Source organism: Mesoplodon bidens (genome assembly GCF_964165515.1).
Source record: "Mesoplodon bidens genome assembly, chromosome: 11".
Classification (NCBI taxonomy): Eukaryota; Metazoa; Chordata; class Mammalia; order Artiodactyla; family Ziphiidae; genus Mesoplodon; species Mesoplodon bidens.
The window spans coordinates 80257589-80283780 of record NC_138167.1 but is presented as its reverse complement, the minus strand read 5'-3'; the positions used below and the strand labels follow the sequence as shown (position 1 = coordinate 80283780).

Below are 26192 nucleotides of genomic sequence, written 5' to 3'. Positions count from 1 at the left end.
TCATACTTTTTGTCTTTTTGTGTTCCTTGTTCTCTGCCCAGTTGTCTTGCTGTTCTCCAAATATATCAAACACTGTCAGAGATTTAGCTAACTATGCAAAAAGCATTTTTTCTCTTCTTAGAAACTTGGCCGTTTAGGGGTGTAAGTTGTTTCCATGTTGGTTCTGATCAGGTTCATCGGGAATATCAGTGCAGGTGCCTTATATTTACCTGTTTCACCAGTCCTCGCTGTTCTACTTTTGGTATTAGAAGTACACCAGTTTACCACCTGAAATCCTTAATTGATCAAATAAGATCAAATAAATAAAAATGAAATCAGTTTGTAAGGAAAAAAAGACAGTATAATAAAAATCATTTTGGAAAAAAGTGATTTCATCACAAGTGAAATTCATCATGAAAGCACATTTTCTCTAGCTACATAATAGTTTTTCAAAGAATATTGACTCCTTTTCTCACCTGAGCTTTTTGGAATTGTTTCTTAATTTATTAATTATGCCACTAGCCACATTTATTTTACTTTGGATTCATTGTCGTAAGGAATTGCACAAATATTCTCCAGTCCATATTGCCCCACAAAGAGGAGTTTTTTTTTACCTTTCAGCTTTATTGAGATATAATTGACATACAGCACTGTATAAGTTTAAGGTATACAGCATAATTATTTGACTTACATCATGAAATGGTTATCACAGTAAGTTTAGTGAACATCCACCATCTCACGTAGACACAAAATCAAAGAAACAGAAAAATATTTTTCCTTTTGATGAGAACACTTAGGATTTACTCTCTTAATAACTTTCATGTAGAGTATACAGCAGTGTTAATTATATTTATCGTGTTGTACATTACATCCCTAGTGCTTACTTAGTACATATTTACTTTTTTTGGTGTGAGTTTATTTGAAAGCCTTTTTGACATAGTTGTTATTTTTTGAGTTCTTTTCTACTTTCTTATTCTCTGTATTTGGCGTATTAATCTTTAGCCCTTTCAAGTCTCCTCAGTGTACTGCATCCCAGCCTGCTCGTATGCTCTTTTCCTTTACCTGTCTCCCTCATCATCCTTTATCTTGCATTGTCTCTGTGTTGTTTTATAAAGAGCTTGCCTTATCTCTCAACCAGGATTTTTTTCTTTCTTCCTTCTCATCCATCTTAAATGTCATTTTCTTTTTGGTGGCTGAGCTCAGACTGCTACTTGTTTGATGAATTGGGTAGTTGAATACTCAAGAAGGACCACTGGTTCCTACTGCCATCTGGTCATTTCAGTGAATGTTTTATTTTAGGGTGTGTATGTGTGTGTGTGCATAGATGTGCGTGTCTGTATTTGTGCCATTCATTTGTGTATCTTTAGTTAAACTGAAAGCACTGAGATGGAAATTCTATACCCTTCTGTAGTCTAGATTCGATTTAATATTTTGGGGTTGTAATGCCTGGGTGTTGCTGAATTTCTTTGTATTAATTTTCTCTGGTTTTTTACTTTGAAGATTTTAGAACTCCTAAACAACAGAATCTTCCAATCCAGGATTGGGCACAAGAACACTGTACGGCACATCCAGTTCACAGCTGATGCAAAGACTCTTATCTCAAGCTCTGATGACTCTGCAATTCAGGTGAGAGGGAGGTTGAACTTCTAACATACATAATGCTGACTCTAATGAAGGAACACTTTGATTATGCCTCAAGTCTGATATGTATTTTAAACTTTCAGATCAGATTATTTTGGGCTTCCCTTTAGATTATGCACATGGGCATAAATAAAACCCGTATTTTTCTGTGAGTGAGGCAGGCAGTTTGACTCAGAACCCTCTAGTGGGAGATTGTTTATTTTGAAAATCAAGGATTCATTTGAATTCTCCCACCTGCCTTTGTATTTGGATTTGAATCAATAAATATACTTTTTGCCACATTTATGTAATTTCTATTTTACTTTACAGTAGTAAAATCTAAGTGAAATAATTTCATTCTTTCTTTAATAGTAAGATGTTTATTACAGGGATAAAATCCTGTGAAAAAAGAATAGTTTAGGGCTTCCCTGGTGGCGCAGTGGTTGGGAGTCTGCCTGCTGATGCAGGGGACGCGGGTTCGTGTCCCGGTCCGGGAGGATCCCACATGCCGCGGAGCGGCTGGGCCCGTGAGCCATGGCCGCTGAGCCTGCGCGTCCGGAGCCTGTGCTCCGTAACGGGAGAGGCCACAGCAGTGAGAGGCCCGCATACCGCAAAAAAAAAAAAAAAAAAAAAAAAAGAATAGTTTACCATAACAAAGGATTGTGGATCTAGAGGCCTTAAGCCTACTGTATGTTCTTTATTTTTTAATTTTTTTAACATCTTTATTGAGGTATAATTCTTTTACAATGGTGTGTTAGTTTCTGCTTTATAACAAAGTGAATCAGTTATACATATACATATGTTCCCATATCTCTTCCCTCTTGCGTCTCCCTCCCTCCCACCCTCCCTATCCCAGCCCTCTAGGTGGTCACAAAGCACCGAGCTGATCTCCCTGTGCTACGTGGCTGCTTCCCACTAGCTATCTATTTTACACTTGGTAGCATATATATGTCCATGCCACTCTCTCACTTCGTCACAGCTTACCCCTCCCCCTCCCCGTGTCCTCAAGTCCATCCTGTACGTCTGCATCTTTATTCCTGTCCTGCCCCTAGGTTCTTCAGAACCTTTTTTTTTGAGATTCCATATGTATGTGTTAGTATATGGTATTTGTTTTTCTCTTTCTGACTTACTTCACTCTGTATGACAGACTCTAGGTCCTTCCACCTCACTACAAATAACTCAATTTGGTTTCTTTTTATGGCTGAGTAATATTCCATTGTATATATATGCCATATCTTCTTTATCCATTCATCTGTAGATGGACACTTAGGTTGCTTCCATGTCCTGGCTATTGTAAATAGAGCTGCAGTGAACATTGTGGTATATGACTCTTTTTGAATTATTGTTTTTTCAGGGTATATGCCCAGTAGTGGGATTGCTGGGTCGAATGGTAGTTCTATTTTTAGTTTTTTAAGGAACCTCCATACTGTTCTCCATAGTGGCTGTATCAGTTTACATTCCCACCAACAGTGCAAGAGGGTTCCATTTTCTCCATACCCTCTCCAGTATTTATTATTTGTAGATTTTTTGATGATGGCCATTCAGACTGGTGTGAGGTGATACCTCATTGTAGTTTTGATTTGCATTTCTCTAATGATTAATGATGTTGAGCATCCTTTTATGTGTTTGCTGGCAATCTGTATATCTTCTTTGGAGAAATGTCTATTTAGATCTTCTGCCCATTTTTGGATTGGGTTGTTTGTTCTTTTGATATTGAGCTGCATGAGCTGCTTGTAAATTTGGGAGATGAATCCTTTGTCAGTTGCTTTGTTTGCAAATATTTTCTCCCATTCTGAGGGTTGTCTTTTCGTCTTGTTTATGGTTTCCTTTGCTGTGCAAAAGCTTTTAAGTTTCACTAGGTCCCATTTGTTTATTTTTGCTTTTATTTCTGTTTCTCTAGGAGGTGGGTCAAAAAGGATCTTGCTGTGATTTATGTCATAGAATGTTCTGCCTATGTTTTCCTCTAAGAGTTTTATAGTGTCTGGCCTTACATTGAGGTCTTTAATACATTTTGAGTTTATTTTTGTGTATGGTGTTAGGGAGTGTTCTAATTTTATTCTTTTACATGTATCTGTCCAGTTTGCCCAGCACCACTTATTGAGGAGTCTGTTTTTTCTCCATTGTATATTCTTGCCTCCTTTATCAAAAATAAGGTGACCAGGGCTTCCCTGGTGGCGCAGTGGTTGAGAGTCCGCCTGCCGATGCAGGGGACACGGGTTCGTGCCCCTATCCCGGAAGATCCCACATGCCGCGCAGCGGCTGGGCCCGCGAGCCATGGCCGCGGAGCCTGTGTGTCCGGAGCCTGTGCTCCGCAACGGGAGAGGCCACAGCAGTGAGAGGCCCGCGTACAGCAAAAAAAAAAAAAAAAAAAAAAAAAAAAATAAGGTGACCATATGTGTGTGGGTTTATCTCTGGGCTTTCTATCCTGTTGCGTTGATCTATATTTCTGTTTTTGTGCCAGTACCATACTGTCTTGATTACTGTAGCTTTGTAGTATAGTCTGAAGTCTGTGAGCCTGATTCCTCCAGCTCCGTTTTTCTTCCTCAAGATTGCTTTGGCTATTCGGGGTCTTCTGTGTTTCCATACAAATTGTGAAATGTTTTGTTCTAGTTCTGTGAAAAATGCAATTGGTAGTTTGATAGGGATAGCACTGAATCTGTAAATTGCTTTGGGTAGTATAGTCATTTTCACAACATTGATTCTTCCAATCCAGGAACATGGTATATCTCTCCATCTGTTTGTATCATCTTTAATTTCTCTCATCAGTGTCTTACAGTTTTCTGCATACAAGTCTTTTGTCTCCTTTGGTAGGTTTATTCCTAGGTATTTTATTCTTTTTGTTGCAATGGTAAATGGGAATGTTTCCTTAATTTCTCTTTCAGAGTTTTCATTATTAGTATATAGGAATGCAAGAGATTTCTGTGCATTAATTTTGTATCCTGCAACTTTACCAAATTGATTGATTAGCTCTAGTAGTTTTCTGGTAGCATCTTTAGGATTCTCTATGTATAGTATCATGTCATCTGCAAACAGTGACAGCTTTACTTCTTCTTTTCCAATTTGGATTCCTTTTATTTCTTTTTCTTCTCTGATTGCTGTGGCTAAAACTTCCAAAACTATGTTGAATAATAGGGGTGAGAGTGGACAACCTTGTCTTGTTCCTGATCTTAGTGGAAATGGTTTTAGTTTTTCACCATTGAGAACGATATTGGCTGTGGGTTTGTCATATATGGCCTTTATTATGTTGAGGTAAGTTCCCTCTATGCCTACTTTCTAGAGGGTTTTTAGCATAAATGGGTGTTGAATTCTGTTAAAAGCTTTTTCTGCATCTATTGAGATGATCATATGGCTTTTCTCCTTCAATTTGTTAATATGTTTTATCACATTGATTCATATGCATATATTGAAGAATCCTTGTATTCCTGGGATAAACCCCACTTGATCATGGTGTATGATCCTTTTAATGTGCTGTTGGATTCTGTGTGCTAGTATTTTGTTGAGGATTTTTGCATCTATGTTCATCAGTGACATTGGCCTGTATTTTTCTTTTTATTATGACATCTTTGTCTGGTTTTGGTATCAGGGTGATGGTGGCCTCATAGAATGAGTTTGGGAGTGTTCCACCCTCTGCTATATTTTGGAAGAGTTTGAGAAGGATAGGTGTTAGCTCTTCTCTAAATGTTTGATAGAATTCGCCTGTAAAGCCATCTGGTCCTGGGCTTTTGTTTGTTGGAAGATTTTTAATCACAGTTTCAATTTCAGTGCTTGTGATTGGTCTGTTTATATTTCCTATTTCTTCCTGTTTCCATCTCAGAAGGTTGTGCTTTTCTAAGAATTTGTCCATTTCCTCCAGGTTGTCCATTCTATTGACATATAGTTCCTTGTAGTAATCTCTCATGATCTTTTGTATTTCTGCAGTGTCAGTTGTTACTTCTCCTTTTTCATTTCTAATTCTGTTGATTTGAGTCTTCTCTCTTTTTTTCTTGATGAGTCTGGCTAATGGTTTATCAATTTTGTGTATATTGTCAAAGAACCAGCTTTGAGTTTTATTGATCTTTGCTATTGTTTCCTTCATTTCTTTTTCGTTTATTTCTGATCTGATCTTTATGATTTCTTTCCTTCTGCTAACTTTGGGGTTTTTTTGTTCTTCTTTCTTGAATTGCTTTAGGTGTAAGGTTAGGTTGTTTATTTGAGATATTTCTTGTTTCTTGAGGTAGGATTGTATTGCTATAAACTTCCCTCTTAGAACTGCTTTTGCTACATCCCATAGGTTTTGGGTCGTCGTGTTTTCATTGTCATTTGTTTATAGGTATTTTTTGATTTCCTCTTTGATTTCTTCTGTGATCTCTTGATTATTACATAGTGTACTGTTTAGCCTCCATGTGTTTGTATTTCTTACAGATTTTTTCCTGTAATTGATACCTAGTCTCATAGTGTTGTGGTTGGAGAAGATATTGATACAATTTCAATTTTCTTAAATTTACCAAGGCTTGATTTGTGACCCAAGATATGATCTGTCTCGGAGAATGTTCCATGAGCACTTGAGAGGAAAGTGTATTCTCTTGTTTTTGGATGGAATGTCCTATAAATATCAGTTAAGTCCATCTTGTTTAATGTATCATTTAAAGCTTGTGTTTCCTTATTTATTTTCACTTTGAATGATCTGTCCATTGGTGAAATTGGGGTGTTAAAGTCTCCTACTATGATTGTGTTACTGTTGATTTCCCCTTTTATGACTGTTAGTATTTGCCTTATGTACTGAGGTGCTCCTATGTTGGGTGCGTAAATATTTACAGTTGTTATATCTTCTTCTTGGATTGATCCCTTGATCATTATGTAGTGTCCTTCTTTGTCTCTTGTAATAGTCTTTATTTTAAGGCCTATTTTGTGTGATATGAGAATTGCTACTCCAGGTTTATTCTGATTTCCATTTGCATGGAATATCTTTTTCTCTCACTTTCAGTCTGTATGTGTCCGTAGGTCTGAAGTGGGTCTCTTGTAGATAGCATATATACAGGTCTTGTTTTTGTATCCATTCAGCCAGTCTCTGTCTTTTGGTTGGAGCATTTAATCCATTTATATTTAAGGTAATTATCAATATGTATGTTCCTGTTACCATTTTCTTAATTGTTTTGGGTTTGTTATTGTAGGTCTTTTCCTTCTCTTATGTTTCCTGCCTAGAGAAGTTCCTTAGCGTTTGTTAAAGCTGGTTTGGTGGCACTGAATTCTCTTAGCTTTTGCTTGTCTGTAAAGGTTTTAATTTCTCCATCGAATCTAAATGAGATACTTCCTGGGTAGAGTAATCTTCGTTGTAGGTTTTTCCCTTTCATCACTTTAAATATGTCCTGCCTCTCCCTTCTGGTTTGCAGAGTTTCTGCTGAAAGATCAGCTGTTAACCTTATGGGGATTCCCTTGTATGTTATTTGTTGTTTTTCCCTTGCTGTTTTTAATGTTTTTTCTTTGTATTTAATTTTTGATAGTTTGATTAATATGTGTCTTGCCATGTTTCTCCTTGGATTTATCCTGTATGGGACTGTCTGTGCTTCCTGGACTTGATTGACTATTTCCTTTCCCATATTAGGAAAGTTTTCAACTATAATCTCTTCAAATATTTTCTCAGTCCCTTTCTTTTCCTCTTCTTCTAATGGGTCCCCTGTAATTCAAATGTTGGTGCATTTAATGTTTTCCCAGAGGTCTCTGAGACTGTCCTCAATTCTTTTCATTCTTTTTTCTTTATTCTGCTCTGTGGTAGTTATTTCCACTATTTTATCTTCCAGGTCACTTATCCATTCTTCTGCCTCAGTTATTCTGCTATTGATTCCTTCTAGAGAATTTTTAATTTCATTTATTGTGTTGTTCATCATTGTTTGTTTGCTCTTTAGTTTTTATAGGTCCTTGTTAAACATTTCTTGTATTTTCTCCATTCAATTTCCAAGATTTTGGATCATCTTTACTATCATTACTCTGAATTCTTTTGCAGGTAGACTGCCTATTTCCTCTACATTTGTTTGGTCTGGTGGGTTTTTACCTTGCTCCTTCATCTTCTGTGTGTTTCTCTGTCTTCTTATTTTACTTAACTTACTGTGTTTGGGATCTCCTTTTCGCTGGCTGCATGTTCATAGTTCCCATTGTTTTGGGTGTCTGTCCCCAGTGTCTGTGGTTGGTTCATTGGGTTGTGTAGGCTTCCTGGTGGAGGGGACTGGTGCCTGTGTTCTGGTGGATGAGGCTGGATCTTGTCTTTCTGGTGGGCAGGACCGCGTCCAGTGGTGTGTTTTGGGGTGTCTGTCACCTTATTATGGTTTTAGGCAGCCTCTCTGCTAATGGGTGGGGTTGTTTTCCTGTCTTGCTAGTTTTTTGTAGCTTGCTCGTTGTTGAGTGGAGCTGGGTCTTAGTGTTGAGATGGAGATCTCTGAGAGAGCTTTTGCCATTTGATATTACATGGAGCCGGGAGGTCTCTGGTGGACCAATATCCTGAGCTCGGGTCTCCCACCTCAGAGGCACAGGCCTGACACCCGGCCGGAGCACCAAGACCCTGTTAGCCACGTGGCTTTTGACTGAACATTTTTATTCCTATCTTAAGAAAGTAATCAAGTATGGAGAAATATTTATGCACAGAGGTTTTCTTCAGTGTTATCTGGGCAGCGTCGGAGGGCAAGAGGAGTGGGGAGCCCTCAGGAAGAGAAGGAGGTGGCAGAGAAGGGGCTACCCAGGGCTGCGTCTGCCACAGCTCCAACCCCTCTGTGAGGAAGCACTTGTGTGTGTGTACGTTCTTTATCAAAGTTCCAGTGCACATACTTTTAAAAGTCATAGTATTACAAGGCTCATTATAAAAAGTAGACTCCCCCATTTCTCTTTCTCTTAAAGCACCACTTTTAGCTTTTAGACGTTTCTTTTGATATTTACCTTCATTACCCTATATTGCATGCTTATAGTGCTAATTCTTGATTTTTTAGTTTTGAGGGTTTATCTACTTAATTCCTTATATTAAGATGAAAATTTAGCTCTTTTTTTCCTCCCACCTGTCCTACCTCCAACATATGCACACACCCTTTTGTCGATCCCTGTCATCCCGACACAATCACAACAAAATTTTGTTTAGGTCATTAGTGTCATTGTTATGACTAAGTAGACCAAGTGTACTATGAATGCCTTTTCTGCCTTAGTGCAATTTAGGAAAAGTCTACCTCTGGTAATAGTTGGAAATTATTTTACCCTAAATCCTTGAAGACATTGTTTTATTTTTTTTCCTAAGTTTCAAAGCTCATGTTGAGAAATCTGAAGCCATTTTGATTCCTAATCTTTCTCTCTGGAAGATTTTAGGATCTTCTCTTTGTCCCCAGAATTTTGAAATTTCATGATGATGTGCCTTTGTGTGTTTGTTTCATCCATTGTTTTTAACTTTCACTATCCCTTCTCAGTTTGGAAACTTATGTTTTTCAATTCACAGAAGTTTACTTGAATTATTTCTTTGATTCACTCCCGCTCCCCGCGCTCTCCATATGCTTCCTTTTTCTGTTAACAACCCTTATTCAGATATTGGATCTCCTGGACTGATCACCTAGTTTTCTTTTTCTATGTTTCATCTTTCTGTACCATACTCCATTTTCTGGGAGTTTTCTTCAGCTTTATCTTCCAACCCTTTCATTGAGTTTTTCATTTCTACCATTATATTTTTAATGCTGGAGAGTCCTTTTCTATTGTTTGTTTTTTTGTAGAGCATGTGTTCTTGTTTTGTAGATGAAATATCTTCTCTGAGGATAGATAGGTATATAAATAACGTATAAATTATATCATATACATTACATATATTTTTTCCCTCAAAATCTAATTTTCCTGCATAGTTGCTCTTCCCTCCAATTTTTTTTTTTTTTGGTTGTTTTGGTTGTTTTGGCCTCTTATTTTAAAGGCCTTCCTCAGCTGTGTGGTGATCATTCATTACCCAGAGATGGATACTAAAAGGCTGACTGGGAGCTCTGTGTATTGACTGAGACCTCCTCTGAAAGGTGATCTGGATGGGGAAACTTTGTTGTCAGTGTCTTTAGGTCTTTGTCTTGGTCTTGTCAGATTCCTAGAGAGGAATCTCTGGTCTTCTCCTGGAGGTTATAAACCTGGCAGACAGGTTCTTAGAGCTAAATGGGGGAAGAGAGTGGGAAGGGGGGTGTGGATCGTATAATGTCTCAGCGTTTAGTGTGTAAACCTTCACTGATCCCCCTGTTCTCAAAATTGCTATCCTACCCTCAGTTGTGCTGGTGTCCTTTAATCCAGAGATTCTTCTTTCTGGTTTGTTTTAGCAGTATTATTCTGCACTTTATTCTTTTTTTTTTTTCTCATAATAACATTGTTTGGGATTCAATAGTGATTCTTTTCTTTTTACAGGAAATTAGTTTTCCTGAACTTTTTGAAGTGATTGGGAAGGACAACATTTCTTTCTTCACAGCTCTGCAGTTCCATCTTCTGTTGTTTTCATGAAGTGTTAAAAATCTGGCATTGTGCTGATGAGATCCCTTTGTTCTATCCCCTTCCCTCATTTTTATGGAGACCTTCCCCTTCCTTTGCTGCCATCATCCTTGTTTTTCTTACTTTAGATTCTGTTCTCAACCGTTTCTCCTCATTGTAGGATTGTCCCGGTTACTTTTGAGAGTTCATAGGGTCTAGACTGCTTTAGCCCTTCCAGACTGTGCCACACAGTACAGTCCGTCTTGCACTCAGTTTCTACTGCTGTTCCCTGTTGGTCCTTTGCACTTTTCAGTGAATGGTACTTGGCTCTTTTGGGATTCTCCTGTTTTTTGGGTTTGTCAGACTCATTATGCTTCCCTCTGCTTCTACCCATACAGATGCTGTTACTGTGCAAGTCTTGCAGCTCTCAGTTTGTCCCCATTTACTTGTATCTTGTGGTTTTTGGGGATACTATGTCACTTAACATGTTGATATTAAGTCTTGTTGGTATTGGTCTTGTTGATATTGTCTGTGCATTTTTGGATTTGCTCTTTTAGTTGCTTTGTCTACTCTTAGGGAGGCTTCAAGGAGATGCCTGCATCACTGCCATCTTCCCACAACTCCTGATACATCTGTTTTTAGCCCCACCCTCATTCCCACCTCTGGATGTACTTTGTGACCTCAGTTTCTGAGCATTTTGAGAGTTCTATAGTGTCAGTTTTGTTGCTTTTGTCTTTCTAATGCTTTTAAGATTCTGTTTTCTTGGTTCTGCAAAGCCAGTTACCATTCTCCTGCTATACAGCCTCCAATGTTTTGTTGTTACCTTCTTTCTCATTCTTGACTTTGTCATTTTAGTGGGGTTTTAGAAGTGAAGGATAAGGAGATAAATACATATGTTCAAACAGGAGTTAGTATGTATTCTCTTATTTTATACATATGTATATATTTCCTACAGTGGCAATATTTAGCTACACTGTTAAAAACTATTTTGGAAAAAATCTTTTTATGTTATGTCTCTATGAGTCCTATATGATTGGAATGAAATTTGCCTTTAGTATAGAAACTTACTTATTATAGGCTCCCATGGTACTAGTGTATTAGCTCTGAAACTCAGTGTAATATTCACCTTTCTTCCTCTCTAGATGGCTTTGAAATGTGTAAAACTAAGCTACATCTGATGAAATTCTGCTGAGACATTGTATACAGTATAGTCTTTCTGTCAGCAGCTAAATTCACAGGTTTTATGACCTCCTTGAAGATCAGTTATTCTCAGCCAGAGGGAGAAATAATTTCTAGGAATATTTTTAGGATCCAAGTTAGATTATTTGTAGAAATGAGTTGTGTTTCATCCTCTTTTTCTGCTCTACTCAGAATACATTTTACATTTAAAATGTTTTAATGCATGTACATTCATGCAACAAAATTCTTGGTAGGTATTTCCAAGAATTGACTGGTTGGGTTTTTGTTTTATAGTTTTTTTTAATGTTTTAATAAATAATTAATTGGAGGTTTGTTTTCTTCCCCCCCAGCTTTACTGAGGTATAATTGGCAAAATAGTATTATGTGTAAGACATATAATGTGATGATTTGATATATGTACACATTGTGAAATAATTACCACAATCAAGTTAATTAACAAATCGGCAAACCCTTCACACAGTTACCATTTTGGAGGTTTATTTTAATCATCTTTGTATCCCAGTGCCTGGAATGTAGTAGGGGTTTGGTAAATCTTTGTCAAGCTCAACTAAAGTTATTGCCAAAATTTGAAGAATCAGCTCTCTTGATTATAGCACCTAGAGTTGTGAAAGTTGAGGTCTGTTTTGGTAGTTTTTGATCCTTTACCTTGATGTAAATAAAGCCCAAGTAGTAGCTGTGTTTACCTGAGAATGAATGAGAATATATTGATTCTTACAAGTGTAAAAAGATTCTTTAGCATTTTTTAAAATTTAAATTTATATAGCTGAAAAAATTCCAGTGTACCTACATTGCAAAAATTATAGCTAATTGTAGAGACATACCCAAATTCAACCTTTATACATGTGACTGATAATGCTGGTGGAAGTTTAGCTATTATATAAGGTGATTCAACTAGCACAATATGTTTGAGGTCAACAAAAAAGGTATCCATGTCATCATTGCCTTATCAGAAAGCATCTGCAACAAAAGCTGCTAAGGCTAGTCTTCATTTCCCCTCAGTGATTGTCAAATTCTTTGTTATATCTGCTCAGGAAGGCTCTCTGACTTCTTGATGTGTGGACGGTAGCAGTAAGAACCTCAGTCAGGAAGGAACATTGAATCAGACACAGCTGGGAATGGCAGTGCCAGTCAACCCGGAAGAGCTGTTAATAACAGCCCCTGATCCTCTAGTCCAGCAAAGCCCAGAAAGTAGGAGGAGGGAGCCAGAAGGTTCCTAGTGGTAGCGGTCCAGGGTATTTTATGTTTAGTCACACAGGATGCCTTTTTTCCTGCTATGATTTGGGGAGCCAGAAAGCTTCTGTTTCTTCCCCCTACCTCAGCATATCTTATTGCGCTCTTAGAATACTGAAATTCCCAGTTCATCCTCTTTAGAACTACTCTCACTTCCAGCTCCTCTTCTAAGGTCCCTTGCTCTCATACAAGATACCCTGCTTCTGTGAATGAACACTCAGACAGAAAAGATGGAGATATCTGAGAGCCAGGGCTCGGTGGGGCTGGGAGGGTGATTGCTAAATGTGGAGGACAGAGGAGTAAAGAAAGGGGGTAAGAGAGGTGTAATTTCTTCTACAGTTTTGCCTAAGCCCAGTAAGAAAAGCCTTAAAGGCATTTCTACTGTTTAACCTTCACCAGTCAAAAAGGAGACCCAGAATACTACTAATGTGCATACCTGAGATGGTGGCCGCTTTTTCATTATCTTTTTATTCCTAATATTAAAAAATAGAAGAAAATTCTGTGGGAGACTCCCTGATTGCCCACAGCTCAGAAGTCTAGCTTCAGGCTCTCTGGGCTGTTTCTTTGAATATCTTTCTAAACTTTTCCCCCTACTTTTCCTTCTACGTATCCTGTTCCAGTCAGATTGAACTATGAACAGGTACCTGTAACCTTTCCACATTTTCCTGCTCCTGAGCTTTAACTCTAGCATTCATTCTCTTTGAAGTGCCCTTCTCAGTTTGTGAATGATAGTTCCAGCTCATTTCTCAAGCCTACTTGGAACGCGTTGTCTCCAGCATTGCAGTCTCTTCTCTTTTGTATCTGAAGAGTTCTTCCTGGAGTGCCATGTGAAAAATAACGTACTATATCACTTTTGTCATTCTGAGGATTGCATTAGGGGCTAGGTAAGATCTCTGAAGCCCAGAAATTCCACGACCTGGTTTGAAGCTGCTCTGGTCAACTGACCTTCCCAGGCAATAGGGCCAGTAGGATTCAGTAGCTTCAGTGGAGCCAGAATCTGGACACTTGGCCTAACTTGTGAAGTTTAGAAATCTGTGAATATGTAATTGGGATAATTCTCTTTGGAAAATTTAATCAGATGGTGAGCTCATGAACATATTGTGACTTTTCTCTATCTTCTGGTGTAATTAACTGCTCTCCAAGCAACTGAAGAAAACAGACTTTATTTAGGAGGAAAAATATTTTATTTTGCCCATAGTCAAGTTAATTAACCCCAGCTTTTCTCTTTGTCTGTAAAATGGGGATACCATATTCTTATTTGGTTCTCTTCTTTATTTTACTGAAGTGCCATGAGGATGAAAGACTTTAGACAAGCGAGTGATACACCTCCACCTCTCTAATGGGATATTATGGGGAAAGAGTTATAGCAGACTTATTTCTCTGATATTCAGGTATGGAATTGGCAATCAGAGGAATATGTCTTTCTGCAAGCCCATCAGGAAACTGTGAAAGACTTTAGACTCTTGAAAAATTCAAGACTGCTTTCCTGGTCGTTTGATGGAACAGTGAAGGTAACTTGAAGCACACATTTCTTTTAAAAAAATATTCTAATATTGATCGCATTGATTATATCATGACAGCCAAAAGCAGGTGGCTGATATGTAAATACTTAAATTTTTAAATTTCTAAAATAGAAGTGCCTGTTTTCTGTTTACTGCAGTCATCTACATCTGCTGTGTGTTTATGAGCATTTGTACTAAAAGGCACTTAAAGAGGTCAGAACAACCAATGTGCTAAAGCTCTTGGTTTATAGGATGTCTTCTGGCTGTTTATGCTCAGTAATACAAAATGTTCTTAATTGTCAACTTATGAGTTTTTCTTTGAAGGTATGGAATATTATTACTGGAAGAATAGAAAAAGACTTTGTCTGTCATCAGGATACAGTTCTTTCTTGTGATATTTCTCCTGATGCAACCAAGTATTCTTCTACCTCTGCTGACAAGACTGCAAAGGTAGGCCAATCTGTTGAAAGGTACATGCATAAGACCTTGGTATTTGTTATGTATTATGAGTCCAACTAATGTGTAAAACAGAATAATAAGTTTCTGTCTACATGGCTGTCTCATTTTGTGAATTTTTGGAGGATGCCCATTGACATTTAGTTTGTGTCAAATAGATGAAGTGAATGACATTGAGGATTTTTGATTTCTCCCTTACTGATAACTTTTGTCTGTTAGTAATCAAAGGCAATGTCTACTGAATATTTTAGGCAATAAAAAGCCTTGAAAAGAGATTTACATTTAATTGTACACCCACAGTAAACTTTTTTGTAATTGATGTAAATCATTGCTTCTAAAAATCACATTCCAGTGAAATGATGCTCCCTGGTTGGGGACATTGAATACTCCGTTCTCCATTCTCTTCTTTTTTCTCCATCTTTGTTAATGGCATCATTATCTACCCGTCTTTCCAACCTGTAAACACTGGAGTTGCCTGGGACTCTCCTGTGTTTTGTGCTCTATTGATTACTCCTCAGTGTCTCCTGGATCCTTGTTCTCTTCCTTGTCCCCACCCTTAAGACCAGGCTCTCCTTTTTTATTGGTGGACCTGCCACTGGTCTGTACTTCCTCTGGTTTATCTTCCCTACTGCTGCCCGAGTTCCCTGTTGAAACTCCTCTGTGACCTGATGGTTTATAAGCTCAACTCCTTAGCCCATCACCATCTCTTTCTGCTACATTGTTCCCTCTGTGCCAGACTACTTCTACTTCCATCTTTTTGTGCGCACTGTTAACTTTCACTTGATACAACCTTGTATCCTTTTTAACCTGGAAGCATTATGACTCATTCTTCTAGACCTAGATTTAAGGTCAGTCCTTCAGTGAACCCTTTCCTGGCCCTCAGGCAGGATTAGCTGCTCCACCCTCAGTGTTCCTATTACATATTACTCATGTTAATTTACTTCATACCACTGTTCGCTCAAACATTCATGATTAAACTAGAAACTTTTCAAGGACAGGGACTGAATCCAGTTATCTTTGCACCACTAGTTCTTTGCTCACAGTGCCTGGAACACATTTTCAGTACAAGCTTGTTAAATGGTGATGACAGAACCACCAGGGAGAATATTGGAAGGAAAAGACCAGCATTTGGCTGCTAAGATAGTAGGATGGTATAGGGACTAACCTTTAAAGTACTCTCGCCATACGTTAGGCCCTTTGCTAGGAATTTCAGTCTCTGTTATCTCATTTAATTTTCACTCTATAGGTGCTATTGTCTCCATTATACAGATAAAGAAACTGAAGCCAGAGAAGCTTATGTGGGTTGTCCTAGGCCAAGGAACTAGTAAATAGTGGAGCCAGGACTCCACTCAAGTCTGCTGTACTCCATAGGCTGCTTTGCTATTCTTCCTTCTAAGTCTAAAGTTAAGGAAGCTGTGACTTTGATCCTTGAGCTTAAGTTTACTTGAGTAATTAAAGGGAAACTCTGAAAAATGAACCAGGTTGCTAGTTGGCATTTGGGCCTCTCATGAAAGTTTATGAACTGTTGAATGTTAGAACTTCATATGATTGAATTTATGGCTAACTAGCATTTGAGGCAGGGTTTATAGATGCTTATTTCGAGTGTATTTACTCTTCCTAAACAATCTGAATTGCCTTCCAGATTTGGAGTTTTGAACTCCTTTCCCCTCTACATGAATTGAGAGGCCACAAAGGCTGCGTGCGCTGCTCTGCCTTCTCTGTGGACAGTACCCTGTTGGCAACTGGAGATGACAACGGAGAAATCAGGGTAGGGTGTTTGCTGACATGAAAGCAGTGCTCTCCCTCCAGCTTTGGCTGTAGCCCTCTGTGCCACATCTGGGGCCTTTGTTAATGTGACAGGGAGGCACAGGCCCCAGGGTTCTGGTTGGATGAGGCACTCTTTGTTCTGTTTCTTATGCACGTTGTGTTCACAGCTGCACTTCACTGCAGAAAAGAATTCATTTGAGAGTTAAAGTGAAGCATTTCCCAAGTATGTGAGGAGGCAGATGCCCTAGTTATTTGCAGTTGGTTCTGTGCTGTTAGCTTGAGAATGATTCATCTTAATTCTCGGACCTGAACCAAAGATTGTTTTTAGTGGCAGAATGTGAGGAAAGTAATTTTTGTAAATTGTTGTCTAGATTATAAATGAATTGCAATTCTGCTGTTTTCTGCCCTGAAAGGTCTCTTTAGCACTATATCCATTAGATAGTCAACATTTAGAGTGGAGCCTATTGCCGTCCTCGTGGGATTGTCTGCCTCTGGTTGTGTGAGAAGGATTGGGCAGTTGATGGAAAAAGTTTGGGCATTGGGGGTGGCTGCTTTGGTAACTGGTATAATCAGGAGAGTCTTGTTTTTTGTATGTTATTTTGTTCGTTTTTTACAAAGCAGGAATTAAAATTCAAGGAATAGGTAGGTATATAATGCAGAAGAATGAGACAGTATGCATTATGCAGGAATTAGGGGCATTATCAGATAGGCTTTCCAGGAAAATTAAGATTCTCTTGCTTGAGGACTAAGTAACCAACCTTCCGTATACCATTCTCATAAATGCCATGCCAGCTGAAGAGGCAGGACTGCTTTGGGAACATTCATTTTGCTCTGAGTTCTCACCTCTGGATGAAAGGGCTCCTTTACTGGTTATGAGGCAGTGTTTCATTTTCCAGAAACCCCTAAAGGTAAAAATTGTCTCTTTAAATAAGGGTTATTTAGAATTTTTTCTTTAGTACATTAAAAAAATTTTCTGTTTTTCGACTTGATTTTTCAAAATATAGGAAAGCTGTTAATGTTTTATATATATATATATATATATCTTCTATCTAGCTGTCTTACTGAATTCTTTCTAATCAGTTTTTCCATTTGAGTCCCTTGGATTTCCCAGGGGGACATTTACAAATGATGATTTTGATTATTTTCTTTTGCTATTTATGCCTCTGTTTTTCTTATTTTGATGTACAATTTCTTTGAAAAATTAGAGTACTGCTCATATATTAAGTATCACTGGAAATAAATGAAAATATTAGTATCTATAATTGGGTTGTTTTTAAGAGCTTAGTAAACTAATCTTAGTGAATGTATGTGTATATGCTTGCTTGCTTGTTTATTTTATACATATAAAATATAAAAAAATACATATATATATATATATATATATATTAAAAACCTTACTGGGACTTACTCTTTAAAATATATATACTTTAGGTGTTTGAATAGTGTCTGTCAATATTCTTAGTGGTAGATCCTGAATTAGAATTCTTTGTTCTTTTGAGATAGTTTATTAGGCCTTTTTTTGTTTATTCCTTGCTTCTCCCATCATACTCTTTTTTTTTTTTGAATTTTTTAAATTTTTGGCTGCGTTGGGTCTTTGTTGTTGCATGTGGGCTTTCTCTAGTTGCGGCGAGCAGGGGCTACTCTTCATTGAGGTGCGCAGGCTTCTCACTGCAGTGGCCTCTCTCATTGCAGGGCACAGGCTCTAGGCGTGTGGGCTTCAGTAGTTGTGGCTTGCGGGCTCTAGAGCGCAGGCTCAATAGTTGTGGCTTGCAGGCTCTAGAGCGCAGGTTCAGTAGTTGTGGTGCACGGGCTTAGTTGCTCTACTGCATGTGGGATCTTCCTGAACCAGGGCTCAAACCCCTCTCCCTTGCATTGGCAGGCGGATTCTTAACCAGTGAGCCACCAGGGAGGCCCCATACTCCTTTTATTCAGTGAAAGAATCACAGTATTCTAATCAGTCACTCTAAGTCCTTTTGTTATATTTTTTGGAGTATAGTTAATGATAAATATTGTAAGTAATGCATTTTAATTATAATTAGTAGTTTTTAAAAATTTGCACAGGAGGGAATGTAATCTAAAAAAATTCCTAAGGTATCACTGAATTGTAATTATATTTTTAAGAAAAATTTCCAAATATGTTCCAAATGAAATAGATAGATATATAAAACTTCTGAGTAACCCTGTTAATGAACTGTGTATCATTTTTATAGATATGGAATGTCTCAGATGGTGAGCTTCTTCATTTGTTTGCTCCGATTTCAGTAGAAGAAGGAGCTGCTACTCACGGAGGCTGGGTGACTGACCTTTGCTTTTCTCCAGATAGCAAAATGCTTGTTTCTGCTGGAGGATATCTTAAGGTAAGGGTTTCTCAAAGACTGAAAGAAAAGAACAGCCTGTATCCTACTTTCCAAATTATTTTCACTTCCTGTGTCTCAGTTGGGCCTCGTACAACCCATCAGAGAGGAAGGGCGATTACTGTTATCCCGTTCTGGGTGATGAGACTGAGATCTGCAAGGCTGCATTCTTCAGATCTCTTGGAAGTTTTGATGACAGTGTTAGGGATGTTCTCAGTCCAGAGCTCTCATCCTGCCCCAAACAAAGTCTTAGGCGATCAGAGTGACTATAAAGTGGGGTGTTTAACTTAATTTGATTTTCTACTTCACTAATTGTGAACTATGTTGGTTGAGTCTTTAAAAAAATTTGTGAAATTTCCTTTCTTAAGTATTAGTGGTAATGGTAGTGGTAGTGGTGGTAGTAATAATAATAAAAATAGCAGCGGCAGCATATTGCTTTATAGTTTACAAAATGCTTTACTTACATCATCTTATTAGCCAGCTTTGCGAGGCTTAAATTTTATCATCCTTGGTTTGTAGGTGAGGAAACTGATGTTCATAGAGGTTGTGAATTTCCTAATTACTTAGTAGATTGCCTTATACAGACTTATTGTTAGCAAATACTGAGGCCACGGTTGAGCGTGTTGTGGTGCCTCAGGGTCATTTTTTGGTGCTTGCATCTTTTTATCCATCCACTCACTAAGAATGTATTAAGTGCCCACTGTGTGCTGGCACTGCTACGTGGCACAATGTTTAAGACTTGGTTCTTGCCCAGGTGGTTGACAGTCTTTGGAGGAAGCAGACAGTAAATAAATAAAGTCTCTAAGTGTAAGAGGGGTTCTGGGACACATTTGCATAAGGATAGTAGAGGCACAAAGGAGAGGACAGTTCTACCTTTGGGAGTTAGCAGAGGCTTCCAGTGGAGGGGAATGCTTGAGCTGAGTCTTGAGTAGTGATTTACTTGTAAAAGGGGTTGAAGATGGTACTGTGTATTGTACTGATCACTTAAAATAGATCCCTAATGAATTAGACCCTAATGAATTAGATCTTACAATACTGTTTTTTCTTACTGAAAACATTCAGCTGTAGGAAATGATTCTGATTGTCTAATACAGTATAGATGTTCAAAAGTATTTGAATGACTGAATTGAAGTTTTTGATTATATGGGACCTATGTAGATGCAATTTTATTTAATGTAAAAATCTAGCTTATAAAAAAGATAAATCAGAGGGCAGTTTTCAGCTCTGTGAGAGGATGTATGTTATGATTCCTTTACAAGTTTACATTGAAAATACAATGCTGCTTACAAGATGTTGCATTAACCTGTACCTAAATAAAGGTCCACCTTTATTTAATTATTAGGGGATTGTGAGACTACCACCACTTGTCCTCCTTTAGTGTAGAGATAAACTGCACTCTTAGTCTGTTCTGAGGATGATGCTTAGAGGAGCGACATTGCTGTCTTTGTGTTGGAAGCTGGGAGTCTTCAGCCGTATTAACTGCTGAAAAACTTAACTGCTCAGCTTTGACACTGAGCTTCTAGAGACCATGTCTTTTGGTGCTCTGGGCACCATAGAAGGCTGTCACATAATTGTGAGTCTGGCTTACAAGATATGATGGAGATCAGTGACTAGATTTCCAGAGTTCCTGGAGAACCTTGAAATAAACAGCAGAATCGATGTCGGTACTGTTGAAGTTATGTCTTCAGGGTGAAAGAGCCTATAGCCTATATATTCAGTGTGTATATTTCAGTGACAATCAGGCTGTTCTTCCTTCTGGTTTGATTACTAACATGGTTAAACTGGTTGTGATATAGCTCAGCCTGCATCTACCCAGCATGTTCATGAGACTAAGAGCACAGAGCAAATTAAAAGTAAAAAAGGAACAGCTGCTGTAATGTCCAAGAAAATAGGCCTTTTGAGTCTGTTTACTTTATAATCCAAGCTGTATGAATCGAATGTCAGTAAGATAAAGTAGTTATCCAGTAGCTAAAAAGCTCTTAACTTTCAAAATTATTCCTATTTATAAGTAAAAAATAATGTAATTTACTTGTGTCATGCCACAGAGTACATACTGTTAGAATGACAAGAAATCCACATTAATTCATACTCATGAGGAGAAAGGCTGATTTGAAATATGAAATACATGATGATAAATTCAGGTTTTCCATTATGTAGAGGCAACAGAATATAAAGGTCAAGAGAGTGAGACTTGGGGCAGACTACTTGAATTCAAAGCCTGGATCTGCCACTCAGTAACTTTGTAATCTTGCACAAGGTGATTTAGCCTCGACTTTCTCATCTGTAAAATGGGTGTAATAATAACACCTACCTCATAGGGTTGGGAGGGTTAAAGGAGTTAATACAAGTAAAGTACTTATACATGGTGGCACATAGTGTACCCTGAGTAAATGTTAGCTATCTTTTAAAAATTGAAGTATAGTTGATTTACAGTGTTTCAGTTGTACAGCAAAGTGACTCAGATGTATATATATATAATATATATAATATATATTACAATATAATATATATATTATAATATAATATATATATATATTCTTTTTCAGATTCTTTACCATTGTAGGTTATTACAAGATGTTGAATATAGTTCCCTGGGCTATACAGTAGGTCTTTGTTGTTTATCTGTTTTATATATAGTAGTTTGTATCTGTTAATCCCAAATTCCCAATTATCCTTCCTTCCAAAAATATCCCTGCTATTTTTTTTTAATTTACTTTATTCCTTAGAGCAGATTTAGTTTCTCAGCAAAACTGAGCGGAAAGTACAGAGTTCCCATATACCCACCCACCCTTTCCCCACGTGCAAGCTTCCCCCACTGTCAACATCCCCCACCAGAGGGTACATTTGTTACAGCTGATGAATGTTCATTGACATGTCATTATCACCCAAAGTCCATAATTTCTATTAGGGTTCACTCTTGGTGTTGTACAGTCTGTGAATTTTGACAAATGTATAACGACACGTGTCCACCATTGTAGTATACAGAGTAGTTTCACTGCCCAGAAGTCCCTTGCATAAGTCCTATTTAATATCAGTGTCTTTTAGTCCATATTCACATTAGTGGCTGGGGTAGTGTTTCCAAGTCGAGTGGTCTGTTTTAATAGACGGAAGGGCAGTGGGTGCACTAGGTTGGGAAGCCGGATACCTCTTCCACTTCTGCCACCTGCTAGCGGTGTTGTTCCCAGTGACAAGGCCTTTCTTCTCTCTCAACCCTGGTTTCCTTACTTGTTCAGTGAGGCAGTTGGACTAGGTGACCTCTAAGGGCCTTTACCACCTCTACGATTTGCCTCCAGCGACTGTCCTCTGCAGTCTTGATTACACTGCTATTTTTTTTTTTTTTTTTTTTTTTTTTTCTTTTTGCGGTATGCGGGCCTCTCACTGTTGTGGCCTCTCCCGTTGCGGAGCACAGGCTCCGGATGCGCAGGCCCAGCGGCCATGGCTCACGGGCCCAGCCGCTCCGCGGCATATGGGATCCTCCCAGACCGGGGCACGAACCCGTATCCCCTGCATCGGCAGGCGGACTCTCAACCACTGCGCCACCAGGGAGGCCCTACACTGCTATTTTATAAAGCAAAATTGTGAGTCCTAGAGAATTTCAAGTTAGTACATGTTGCTTCATTGAGGTTTACTTAAGTCCACAAGGTATACTTTTACCAGTTACCATTACTAGTAGTGAACATGAATAGTTGACCCAGTCACACGAGCAAGGCAGAATGTTAGGCATTGCCACGGACACAGAAGTGATCATTGCATTCATAATACTCAGAATCTTTTTTTTTTTTTTTTACAACTTTATTGGAGTATAATTGCTTCACAGTGGTGTGTTAGTTTCTGCTTTATAACAAAGTGAATCAGTTATACATCTGTTCCCATATCCCTTCCCTCTTGCGTCTCCCTCCTTCCCACCCTCCCTATCCCACCCCTCCAGGCGGTCACAAAGCACCGAGCTGATCTCCCTGTGCTATGCGGCTGCTTCCCACTAGCTATCTACCTTACGTTTGGTAGTGTATATATGTCCATGCCTCTCTCTTGCTTTGTCACAGCTTACCCTTCCCCCTCCCCATATCCTCAAGTTAATTCTCAAGTAGGTCTGTGTCTTTATTCCTGTTTTACCCCTAGGTTCTTCATGACATTTTTTTCCTTAAATTCCATATATATGTGTTAGCATATGGTATTTGTCTTTCTCTTTCTGACTTACTTCACTCTGTATGACAGACTCTAGGTCCATCGACCTCATTACAAATAGCTCAGTTTCAATACTCAGAATCTTGATGTACCTGAGGCCTTTTCAAAAGGTGTTCATGTACATGGTCTCTTTTGCCTTCATCTTAGTTGTGAGATATGTAGGTAAGCTTCATGATCTCCATTTAGTAAAGGAATATAAATATTGTTACAATCTTAGCGAATTCAGTAATTGGGAAGAGAAAGGAAGGACTTGGCCAGAGCACCTGCTACATTTGAGATGTTCAGTATTTATTTAGCAAATAAATGTGTAGACTTTTAAATAAAAAACTTGGTCATGGGCTCTTGAATCACTCCTGGTGAAAGGGAAGATTCAGTAGCGAGAACATTCTATCCTGCAGCCCATATTATCAGTAGTCTTGATATCTGCCAAAATTCCTGTCCATGTCTGCAAAGGGGCATTTTTAGAGAAGAAAGGGTCATTCTTTCCATTCTACTGAGAAGGATATGCAGACAGGAGAATTCAGTCCAGCCATGGCCATAATGGGCTTTGTGTAGCCTTCTGTCTGGAGCTCTGAGTAGGCTGCATGTTTCTCCAGCATGCCTTACAGTGGGGTTAGGTGTAGGGTAGCTGCGAGGCAGTCACCAGGGTTAATCAGGAATGGTGGACTGGGTTGATAATACTATATTCAGCATTAAACCTTAGACATCCTTCCTGGTGTTTGCTTTAGTTTGGGAGTGGGGAGGTGATGGGGTGAAGGATCCAGTTGGCACTGCAGATTGTCTCACACTGTAATTACCAACCTAATAAGAATTTTATTTTTCTCTGAACAGTGGTGGAATGTTGTCACTGGGGAATCCTCACAGACCTTCTACACAAATGGAACCAATCTTAAGAAAATACATGTGTCCCCTGACTTCAAAACATATGTGACTGTTGATAATCTTGGTATTTTATATATTTTAAAGATTTTAGAGTAAAATAGTTAAGCAGCGATGTAAGTTGAACTCTTTTAATTTTGAATTGGAAAAAAAATCCTAATGAAACTGTATTTCAACATTTTATAAAGCTGTGAATTGTTTTGCAGTATCGCGTTCATTACAAAAGTGTTTGTGGTTGGATGAATAATATTAATGTAGCTTTTCCCAAATGAACACACCTTTTTTCTTATTTTTCATAATCATCATTTTCATATGATTCTGATTATATGAAATCATCAAAATCATCATTTTTAACAGTTTGTCCTTAAGATACAAATGAAAATGTAAATATGTACCTTGTTATACCACTGGTAAAATTCTCCCTTGATGCATTCAAATTGGTTGACATAATTAATGAGAATAATTTGAAGGAAATATATATTTTAATAATATTATTATTATGCAGGCTGTGCCTCAGGGTAGTAGTGGCTTGATTTCTGAACCACATTTACCCCAAGGGGGTATAGTTCTCCCAAATATAGTCTCAGAACTTATGTGCACCCCTTAAATTTGCTTTAAAAATATTGTGTCTATGTGCACAGTTTGCAAAATTTCCTTTAATTCACTTGATAAGTGAGTCTTAGATTTCAAAAGTACTCTCTGTGAAGCAAAAGTTACGCGTGTTGGAGTGAGTAGATTTTGTTGGTCTACCTTTTCTCATTAGCTGATAGCCCCGGGCTGGACCTGGACTCTAGCTGTCAGTCTCTGAACTGGGCACTCTCCTGCTTTCTCTGGTTTTTTACATACCAGACTTCCTACTTGACTGAACTTAACCTTTCTTAATCCTCACTTTTCTCTCTTTTTTTAAAGTAATTGCTCCACAGTTAAATGTTAGTAAATCTGAATAATTGGGGAGGAGCCAGTTATAATCATAATTTTTAACAACAGAATTTTTCCAAGATATAGAAAATAGTAAAAAATAATTTTCTTCTAATTCCATTTACTTTTAGATGAACGGCATTGCCAGTGCTATTCTCTTAGTGAATTTCAAGAGAATTCTCTGTGGTTTTCTACACAATACTGGAAGAGTCATTGTGACTGCAAGATGTCACCTTTAACCTTCCAGCCAGTCTGTTTTCCTTCCCCTTCTCTCCCTCCTTCTCTCCTTTCCTCCCTCCCTCTAAGTTTAATCAGGAAAGATAGTTTTGACAGGGAAAAAGCATATCAACATCAGTAACTAGCTTTTTTGATTTCCTGATTAGGAACTTTAATTGTAGCTTAAATCTAAACATTTTCCCTGAAATATATTGTTAAGGAAAATGGTGATAAATTAGTAATAGATGTGGTTCTTACATAAAAAAAACAACCAAAATTCAAAATTTTTGGTTGCTGCAACAAGAACTAAATCAGATGAGTATTAGCATTAACAGTAGGTAAGCACTGAGCCAGTTTCTGTTGTTGGTGCATATTAGTAGATGTGGGGTAGGTAGGGAGGGAACAGACCCCTCCAGATGTATTTTAGATTAGATGTTCCTATTTAGCATTTGAGGGAACCATAAAGAGAGTGAATAAAATATTTTACATTGTTAAGGAGGTTTTTTTGTTTTTTTTGTTTTATGGTGGGTTGAGGAATTAATTTAGGGGCTTACTGTGATTTAAGCAAATGTGACATGAAAATCTTAATTTTATAAAAAGAAATTTCTGTAAATGTTATGTTCTGCTTACAGTACCCAAATCATAATTTGATTTGCATACAGTGTTTAGGAACTCATTTATATCTCAGAGTATAAAGTATTAACTTTTGGAATTAAAAGTCACTTGACTGTAAAAGTATAACAACTAACATCGACTTTTAAAACACCTTAATTGGCTCTTATCTTACAAATAAATTAAAAAGAAAAATGAGAAGAAAGACCAGGTAACATAAGGGAAGAAGAAAAGCCTTTCATAGCAGCTTAAGTGGCCAGTCAAGGGGAGGGTTTTGTTTTGTACTTTTGGATGAGCATTTTTCAAGCATTTCCCCCTTTATTTTTTTTTTTGTATTGGAAATACATTTCATTTTGTATATATAAGATTTTTTTTTACATTGGATGTGTCTTATATGTTTTGAAAACTGTTAGTTTTGTATTTATGATACAGCTTACATGATTTTTTTTGTGTGTGTTGGTATACATTTTAATACATGAATTTAAAACATTTTATAAAAATAAAATTTCTAAAATATTTTTGAAAAACATTTTCAGATTGTTTCAGACTCCTTCCTTGTCCTTTGTTGATCAGAAAACGAATGTGAAAGTCTTCAAATTAAAGCCATCAACCTCTCTATCCATGCTTTATCAGCTATATGTAATTCAATTCTATCAAAATTTTCTTTTTCCTCAGTTTGTCTCTGATGCCTGGTGTGGCTGGCATGGAGAAGATCCTGTAAAGAAGAGAATTCATTTATTCATTTCTTCATTCAGTATATATTTGTTGAGATCTGCCTGGCATTTTTGTAGGTATTGGGGATATAGCAGTGAGCAAAACAAAGTCCTTGCCCTCCTGC

At 37.8% G+C, this 26192-nt stretch overlaps 1 protein-coding gene across 6 annotated transcripts in view; it reads left to right on the top strand.

Annotated features, from left to right (window-relative positions):
* The window catches only part of APAF1 (apoptotic peptidase activating factor 1), a 93131-nt gene extending 67248 nt beyond the window's left edge, over window positions 1-25883 (top strand). For all 6 annotated transcript variants that reach the window (XM_081247961.1, XM_081247960.1, XM_081247962.1 and 3 more), the window contains 6 exons: window positions 1480-1605; window positions 13857-13976; window positions 14292-14417; window positions 16066-16191; window positions 18401-18547; window positions 23561-25883. In XM_081247961.1, coding sequence (XP_081104087.1) covers window positions 1480-1605; window positions 13857-13976; window positions 14292-14417; window positions 16066-16191; window positions 18401-18547; window positions 23561-23707 — 792 coding nt within the window. In that variant the 3' untranslated portion in view covers window positions 23708-25883. The remainder of the gene's footprint in view (window positions 1-1479; window positions 1606-13856; window positions 13977-14291; window positions 14418-16065; window positions 16192-18400; window positions 18548-23560) is intronic.
* Window positions 25884-26192: the final 309 nt, after the last annotated feature.